General features: G+C 39.5%; 1 protein-coding gene across 1 annotated transcript; it reads left to right on the forward strand.

The window, feature by feature from the left end:
• Positions 1–1,680: 1,680 nt before the first annotated feature.
• On the forward strand, positions 1,681–9,537 carry LOC131727654 (apolipoprotein L3-like). The gene is made up of 4 exons (XM_059018965.1): positions 1,681–1,787; positions 3,172–3,402; positions 6,822–6,940; positions 7,667–9,537. The coding sequence occupies exons 3-4, from the start codon at positions 6,870–6,872 to the stop codon at positions 8,541–8,543; spliced, it is 948 nt and encodes a 315-aa protein (XP_058874948.1). The 5' UTR covers positions 1,681–1,787; positions 3,172–3,402; positions 6,822–6,869; the 3' UTR covers positions 8,544–9,537.

The raw sequence follows: 9,537 nt of genomic DNA on the forward strand, positions 1-9,537 counted from the left end.
GTCCACTAATGAAAGGCGCTATATATATATATATATATATATATATATATATATATATATATATATATATATATATATAATATAGCTAAAGAATGCTGAAGCATCCCTGAGAGAGGAGCTCGCGAGAGGGACAAGTGCCCTTTCATTTATTCGTAAAAAACGCGGAATGAGCGACAGAAAAGTTCTGAAATCTCAGATTTTTCGAAGTAAAAGCTTGACGAATCGCTCACCTCTATAAAGAAAAAAAAAAGTCAACACGGAAAACATTTCGACAAAAATCCTGAACTCTCTGATGACCGGGGGCCACGGTGTTAATGCGACCGGTAGACGCTGCTGATGAGACTGATGTTAATTAGCTAATTAGTCATTTAGAATGCTACTATTCACCCTATTAAAAGTAAATGATATTGTAAAGTTTGGACTGGAAGTCTTTCTCTGTGTCTTTAAATTATGAAAGACATCTAGTGGAAACGTTTGCCATTGAATTTACACTGAAGACGCTGGGAGAGACTTCTAGTGGAAACGTTTGCCATTGAATTTACACTGAAGACGCTGAGAGAGACTTCTAGTAGAAACGTTTGTCGTTGAATTTACACTGAAGCCGCTGAGAGAGACTTCTAGCGGAAACGTTTGCCGTTGAATTTACACTGAAGACGCTGAGAGAGACTTCTAGTGGAAACGTTTGCCATTGAATTTACACTGAAGACGCTGGGAGAGACTTCTAGTGGAAACGTTTGCCATTGAATTTACACTGAAGACGCTGAGAGAGACTTCTAGTGGAAACGTTTGCCGTTGAATTTACACTGAAGACGCTGAGAGAGACTTCTAGTGGAAACGTTTGCCGTTGAATTTACACTGAAGACGCTGAGAGAGACTTCTAGTGGAAACGTTTGCCGTTGAATTTACACTGAAGACGCTGAGAGAGACTTCTAGCGGAAACGTTTGCCATTGAATTTACACTGAAGACGCTGAGAGAGACTTCTAGTGGAAACGTTTGCCATTGAATTTACACTGAAGACGCTGAGAAAGACTTCTAGTGGAAACGTTTGCCATTTAATTTACACTGAAGACACAGAGAGAGACTTCTAGTGGAAACGTTTGCCATTGAATTTACACTGAAGACGCTGAGAGAGACTTCTAGAGGAAACGTTTGCCATTGAATTTACACTGAAGACGCTGAGAGAGACTTCTAGTGGAAACGTTTGCCATTGAATTTACACTGAAGACGCTGAGAAAGACTTCTAGTGGAAACGTTTGCAATTGAATTTACACTGAAGACGCTGAGAGAGACTTCTAGCTGAAACGTTTGCCATTTAAGTTATTATTTCTAAACGCAGCATTATTGCGTATTTCACGGTTCTGCATGTTTTTTGTACACTTTTCATGGTTTAAACTCCTTCCTGTTTGTGCCCGTGTTCTTCTGTACATTAACTTGGTGGTTTTTCTGCAGTGTTGATGAAACTGAAAGACACCGCTGACGGTACGTGACTCTTTAGAGGTACGCCTGAACTTTTCATACTTCGTGGTTTGCCGCACGCTATAGCTTAAAGTCACAACAGCAGCGTGTGGTTTTCTATCTTATATTTTCTCCGTGTGAAACATCAGCATTGACACGATTAATACCTTTATAAGTGCCTGAATTCAACCAGAAAGACCTCCCCCTCCCCCCCCCCCCCTCCCCTTCCACACGATCATATAAAGGACTCTACATTAAGAGAGGTCGGTGCTTTTCAGAAGACTCAGGAGAAAGGGCAGCGACTCGAGACTTCTTCAGCACCGCGCAAAAGGTAAAGTCTGATGGCATTACAGCTGTTTTAATGAAGCTGCATTCTCATCTTGGTTTCCATTGCCCGACAGCACAGCTCTCCGCTTTACTCAGACAGCCTCAATCTGATCACGACATGACAAGCAAAGCAAAGATGTTTCAATTGGATTGATTTCAGCGAACCATTCCCCAATTGAACCTGGTTTTGCGCAATTTCACAACAAAGGCAGCGTAAACTATGTAGCTATGCATTTAATACGGACACTAATTAATTTGCTCTTAATTGATTTTGAGGCTGGGGATCTCGCTTAAAAGACGCGCCTTTTTTAAGATAGCTTTTCCTGATGTATTTTAACTCTTTGAACTGATATTATTGTTTCATGTACCTTTGTAATAATAAAGTTTATTATTATTGTGTTGTTGTTCTTGTACAGTGCGTTGAGTCTGAGAAAAGCGCTCTAGAAATAAAATGTATTATTATTATTATTATTATTATTATTATTATTATTATTATTATTATTATTATTATTATTATTATTATTATTATTATTATTGCCTCTGGTTATACACACGGAGTTTTTTCTTTTTGTTTTGTAATATATGGACGCGAGTCTTACGTTTCGCGGGAGAGTTGCATATCGGTGGAGAGCAGGGAGATGCAGGCAGAGTAGTTATTAAGTGCCTATCTATGGCGCACAGGATCCCTCTAATGCTCGAAGGGTATTCAGAGCTTCTTTTGTTTTTTTTAATTGAAAGATAAAGTCCGCTATAATACCAGTGGCGCTGGAACAATTTGGGGGTGCTGAAAGCCATTGAACAACACTGTAACCCCTGTATATGATGGAAGCCATGCAAAGCTGCCGCACACCCGGCACCCCTAACTCCAGCGCCCCTTTATAATACTGTCGAGCTTTGGGTTGGGGGGGGGGGGGGGGGGTATGGTTTCTATTGCCAGTGACTCGCCAATTCGTGACAGGTAGGACTACAGTAGATGAACGTCGAAGACTGTTTACTTCCATGTTTGTTTTACTCGAGCGGGCAGTTGGCTTTTGGTTAGCGAAGGCGAATGTCCAGCCTGACCGCTGGAAGGCTTTCTTATGGGTAGTTTGGTTTAAAATCTTTATTGTGCCCTTTTTGTGCCCTGTTTGATTTGTGTTTAATTCATAAACGGGCTCAAACAGCTTAGACCGCAGCTCCCCAGCCTCCGAGTCTCGTTCCTGACGCGATCATATTGTATTACTTGTATTGTAACACTTGAAATGTATTTGCTTACGATTGTAAGTCGCCCTGGATAAGGGCGTCTGCTAAGAAATAAATAATAATAATAATAATAATAATAATAATAATAATAATAATAATAATAATAATAATAATAATAATAATCATGTCACATCTGTATCTTTCAGAACCCGCTACTTGCTCTTCAAGAAAAATGTGAAGGGGTCGCGCGCAAGGTATTCCTCGTTGCTGTAAACGTGATATAACACCGCCTGTATTGGAACCTTATTCGACCTGCATTTGGTGCCACAGAACCTTTCTGAAAGAGAGCAGAACAGAAGGAGCGAAACAGCAAGCTGAGAAAAGAGAGCGCTACGGACTACAGACATGGGCGCGGAAAACAGCAAACCCGGTCAACGGTAATGACTATTATTATTATTATTATTATTATTATTATTATTATTATTATTATTATTATTATTATTATTATTATTATTATTACTATTATTATTATTATTATTATTATTATTATTATTATTATTATTAGTCTTATTTTGCTGCTCCAGATTAATACGAAACCGGTGACTCCCGCAGATCAGTCAGTCGCGATTCATTATCTATGTACGAGCACGCATGAATGAGCAACCCGATCTCACAGCAAAACGTTATCATGGTAACGTTTCCACTAGGCTCTCAAACGTTACTTACATAACGTATTTCAGCGTTTTTGCTGCATTAACCACAATGCTTTGCAGGTGAAATTGTGATGTTTTCAAAACATATATTCCAATTGTTGCATTTATACCTTGATGTTTTCAAAACGTATATGTGGGATCGAGTCAGAAGTTAAGTTATATTTCAAGGTTTTAAAACGAAATTTTCCACAATACTTTTCAACGTGCGGTCCTTGCCTATTGGCTGAGCGCCGCAGAGCAAGCAGCTGGCGGCACATTCAGATTTCACTAGGCAGAAACACGGAGCACTTACCTTATATGTGTTTAATTATTATTATTTATTTCTTAGCAGAAGCCCTTATCCAGGGCGACTTACAATTGTTACAAGATATCACATTATTTTTACATACGATTCCCCATTTATACAGTTGGGTTTTTACTGGAGCAATCTAGGTAAAGTGCCTTGCTCAAGCACCCGATACGCATGCCAGCGTCAGTGACACACTGTCGCTGGAGGTGAAAAGCGCTATATAGTATTTTAAGACAAATTGGCACTGTCTTTAAAGTATTAAGTTTGAAGACAAATGCCTCCAAAAAGCTCATCGTCTTCCTCGTCTGCTTTGGATGCTCAATACCAAATATATAATATAAAGAAAAAACAGACAGCCCCCAAAGCAAGAGACGCATCCAGATTCAAATCATCAGTTAGCATGGACTGGCCATCTATTACGACGGTCACTCTCTCGTATGACAAAGGAGATCCCTCTGTACAGTCATGTAAAACAAATCACAGGGGTTGGGAGGGCTGGGTCCTGAAATATATATTTTTTAAATTCAGAAACCCATACATGTCAAAAAAAATAATAATAATACAGTACAAAACAACAACAAAAAAAACACTATGGACTTGGAGGTTATTCAAAATGTTTCTGATAGGATAATTGCACTGGCTGAATATACATAAGAGCTATTACAAATGCACATGGGGTGGAAGGAAAGGCCACTTATGTTTTCGTAATATCAGAAAAAATATTCTGAAACATTTACAAACTTTTGTTTTGATCAAGTAGTAATATATAGTACATGCAAAAGGTATACAAATTGGAATATACGTTTTGAAAACATCACAATTTCACCTGCAAAGCATTGTGGTTAATGCAGCAAAAACGCTGAAACGTTAGTGAAAACGTTACCATGAAACGTTTTGCTGTGAGAACAGGTTGCAACGAGAAAACCCATCGCCGCACCTAGTGGAAACGTTTGCCGTTTAATTTACACTGAAGTCGCTGACAAATAATTGTAGAAACGTTGGTCATCTCTAAACTGGGCGCTATTACGTGTTTCACAGTTCTGTCTGGTTTTGTTCTCTCACTGGTTCAATGTGACGGTTTTGATACCACAGTCCTCGCAGCGACACAGTGGTTAAAATGGTACTCAAACTTCTTCCAGTTTATGTCCGTGTTCTTCTGTTCATTTATTTATTTTCGTTGCGTTTATTTTCAACGCATTTTCTAAGTTCAAGCTGTTCCTTGTTTAGTTGTTTCCGTTAAATAGATGGTGAAATAAAGCACCTCTATATAAATACATTTCTGCATGCAGTGTTGATGAAACTGAAAGACGCTGCTGATTGATGGTACGTGACTCTTTAGAAGTACGCCTGAACTTTTCATACTGTGTGGGCTACCTCATGCTATAGCTTAAAGTCAGAACAGCAGCGTGTGGTTTTCTATTTTCTATTTTCAGTTTGACACCTCAGCATTGACACGATTAAGGTCAAGTGTCTGATGAAAAAAAATTATAACAAGCAAACCATGTAGCTATGAATTTAATACGGAGACTATTTAACTTGCTCTTAATTTAGGAATTGTAATAAACGGATATTGATGTAAGTGTTTGTTTTTTTTGTGGGATTTTTTTTTTAGGAAAATGCATTCGCTTGTTTTTAAGACAACCATTTTTTTTTCAAGGGGTGGTGACCTCTTGAGGTCAAATAAGTAAAAATTCAAATAAATAAATCAAATAGTAAAAACAAACACACAAACAAACTAAACTACATAAATACCTAACCTATTAAATAAATACATACAAAATTGTAAAAAAAAATAAATAAATAGTGAATAAATAAAATAGAAAAAAAAAGTATCATTATTATTAATTTCTTAGCAGACGCCCTTATCCAGGGCGACTTACAATTGTTACAAGATTTCACATTATACATTATTTCACATTATACAGATATCACATTATTTTTACATACAATTCCCCATTTATACAGTTGGGTTTTTACTGGAGCAATCTAGGTAAAGTACCTTGCTCAAGGGTACAGCAGCAGTGTCCCCCCACCTGGGATTGAACCCACGACCCTCTGGTCAAGAGTCCAGAGCCCTAACCACTACTCCACACTGCTAAGAAATAAATAATAATAATAATAGAAAAAAAAACACCGAAAAAAAAAACCATGCATAAATAGATAAATAAATCACTGTGGGGTCACAATTTTGTTTTATTGTATGTTGTGTGGCAGAATTCAAACCACGCTGCAATGCAAAGTGGAATCTTCCCACAAGGTCTGCAGAGGTCCAGCTCCGGTGAAAACGTAGAACGTTTTTGCTGTGAGATCAGGTTGCAAGCATTAGCTGATAATGACCTGCTACACCTGCTGGTAGGCTCAGTAGGTACCTACTGCCTCATTAAAATCGGACTGAAATACTGATAACGTTCATTCAATAACATACCGATCGGGTGCTCACGCACTGAATGCACGCCTGCCACAGGGCTCCGCAGGATAACAAACAGACCGTACCTGAATTTTCCACAAATTAAAGGTTTGCTGACATAAAGGGGTTTAACAGTAGAGTTTGGAGCAAACTACAGGAGAAAATCTGTCCTGGGAGCTGTCTGGGTGTTTAAAAAACGGGAGAGTCCTAGCAAATAAGCGAGAGTTGACAGGTCTGCATTAATGTGTATTGTTCCTAAAATTAACAAGTGGTATGAAACGGGAGGGGGGGGGGGGGGCAACTGCCTCCCACCCCCAAATGGCGCCCCTGAATAAGAAGTGCTCTGAATGATTGCAGACAGCATGAAAAGAGGCCGGTCTAAAGAGACAGAAAGAGAGATTTGAAGCTCTATACTCTAATAACTGACTTGTTTTAATTCTGTTGCAGAGGAGAAACAGAGATAATTGAGGAACTAGTGATTCAGTAGAGAGAGACATGGACACGACTACAAGGAGAAGAAGAAATAGTATAGAGGAACCACCTTATCTGTCAGAAGACCATGACAGGTAATCTCAGTTCTTGTTTCTTCACTGTGCAGAGGCATGCATGCTCCAGTTTAATAACATACCTGATGACTCCAGTCCAGGTTCACCAGCAGCACCAGCACCTGTGTTCAGTGTTTTTAATGAACAGTAACATGTCTCTGATGATGATTATTTACATGCGGGGGCTGGCAGAGGTGACACGTCACACTGTCACATGATGTGAGTGGAATGAGGAAGGCTGTCTGGCAGGTAGGATTCTCCAGACGAGCTTCTCAAAGCCAGGTAAAGGCAGATCTTAAAATCATAAGAAACTTGATATTAGAGGAGTGACAGAACCCAGAGCCACTGAGAATGACTGAAGCAAACCTGCCAGCGAATAGGAAAGAAGGGGAATGGAAAACTGCAATTTGTCTATCAATCAATCAGTCAGTATTTATATTATATAGCGCCTTTCATAGTGGACCACCATCACAAAGTGTTTTACAAGATAATGAGGAACAATGCAAAATACATGAAATACAGTGAAAACAATGCATAATACATTAAATACAGGGCATAGTACATTAAATACAGCCTTAAAAAAGCATTTGAAAAGCATGACAGCATGAATACATTTCAAGACAAAATCCTTTTACTTTAGTGATGTGTTTATTATGTCATGTCACAATGATATGCAAGAGAGAATATGCGAGGGTACCATTTTTAAAAACTGCAAACCATCCTAACATGATGAACCTGTCTCTGCAGAGAAAAGATTGAAGAGTTCAGCAGAGACTTCAAGAGGATTGAGGAGTTCGTCCGGCTGTTTGAAGAGGAGAAGTGGGTGATTGAAGGACTCCTCAGAGAACTCAGTGGAATCGCTGATGGACTGGACGAGGCCCACAGGAAGGCAGCCATCGCTAAGACCACAGGGAGCTGTGTTAGTGCAGTTGGGGGGATCATGACCATTACAGGGCTGGTTCTGGCTCCTTTTACATTTGGAGCCTCCACTGTACTGGCTGCTGCAGGGGTTGGTGCTGCTGTAGCTGGAGGAGCCACCAATGTTACCACAGAAATAGTACAGGCTTGCAGTGATAGAGATGATAACAAGAGAGTAGAGGAAATATTGGGTATAATTCAATCTAAAATGAGTGCACTTGGAGAATCAGTCAATAAGGCCTGCCTAACACTTTCTAAGTGGGATGAATATCATATAGAAGAGGTTCGGCTTATATTAAAAGCAGGTCGTCAGTTTGGTTCTGCATGCCGTGCTGTCGGTAACATTGCTTCCATGGTAAAGACGTTTAAAATACTTAGAGCTAACCCCGCCCTCAAAGCACTGGCGAAGCAAGTGACTGCAGTAAGCAGCAGCGCTGCAAAGGGAATTAAAGGCGTGAATGCTCTCAAAGGTGTGGTTTCCAAAGCTGCACCTGTTGGACTCTCGAAAGGAGCCAGAATAGCTGGAGGTGTTGTTGCCGGAGTCTTTGTGGCTTGGGATGTCTATGACATCGCTAAGAACTCCATTGACATTCATAAAGGGTGTAAGACTGAAAGAGCACAAGAGATTCGAGAGCTGGTGGAAAATGTAAAAGGAGTTTTGAAAAAACTGGAAGGCGTCTCTTCAGACATGAAGGGAGGTATGTGAGATGATCGTGTGTAAAACACGGCAGTCAGGGCTATCGAGGTCCGTGCATTCCAAAGCGATCTTCCTGTCAAATCTGCTCACGCCCCAGCAGTGGAAAGCGGCTTTGCGATTTAACCATTTTAAATTACAGTTAATAACATTGCACTGAACCATTGCGATTTCCAGTCTCATGATCTCAGGGACGCGACTTTCGGGGCTTGAAATATCCGTGATCTCTCGGGGCGGCGGCAGCCAAACCAACCAGCTCTGAATTTCATGTGCAAAATCCTGTAGCTTTAATATTAGCGTGTTGAGAGCATTGATCACCCAGCGGCTATCCAGTGTAAAATGAACTAATTACAGCGCGCAGCATAAACCGCTAGGATACGCAAAATACGCTTATATATACTAATCCATTGAAGCTCACGCTAACTGACTATTATTATTATTATTATTATTATTATTATTATTATTATTATTATTTATTTCTTAGCAGACGCCCTTATCCAGGGCGACTTACAATCGTAAGCAAATACATTTCAAGTATCACAGTACAAGTAATAATACAATTAAGAGCAAGATAAATACAATGACTTTGGTTCAAGCAAGTACAAGTGTGACAAAATACAATTCAATAACAGAGCAGATAACAGTGTCAGTGATAGTTACATCAGGATATAATTAAATACAAAATACTACAGATTAAACACTTGGCAGATTACAGTACTCTGAAGTACAGGATTAAATGCAGTAAAATAGGGGGCAGATAAGAGCAAATAAAGTGCATTTAAGGAAGGGTGACTATCTCTCATGTGAATTGAAAGATAATGAAATTGCAGCTGCTGTGTTTCCTTTCCTTTCCTGTTATATTTGACATAATCCTGTATTATCTGAGTCTCTGTTCTGTACGAAACGCAACCTCTGTGCTTTTGAAAGAAAATGAATAAAATGATATTAATCACATACGGGGTGTGTGCGCTGTGTGTGTTTTCAATGTCACTGGCTTTGAACTTGC

The sequence above is a fragment of the Acipenser ruthenus genome, unplaced genomic scaffold, assembly GCF_902713425.1.
Source record: "Acipenser ruthenus unplaced genomic scaffold, fAciRut3.2 maternal haplotype, whole genome shotgun sequence".
NCBI classification, from domain to species: domain Eukaryota; kingdom Metazoa; phylum Chordata; class Actinopteri; order Acipenseriformes; family Acipenseridae; genus Acipenser; species Acipenser ruthenus.

What these genes read in the sequence shown, in the direction of transcription:
- LOC131727654 (XM_059018965.1), top strand. Translation starts at nt 6,870, where the DNA reads ATGGACACGACTACAAGGAGAAGAAGAAATAGTATAGAGGAACCACCT. An exon ending in CTGTCAGAAGACCATGACAG is followed by an intron (nt 6,941 to 7,666) that starts GTAATCTCAGTT and finishes CTGTCTCTGCAG; the next exon opens with AGAAAAGATTGAAGAGTTCA.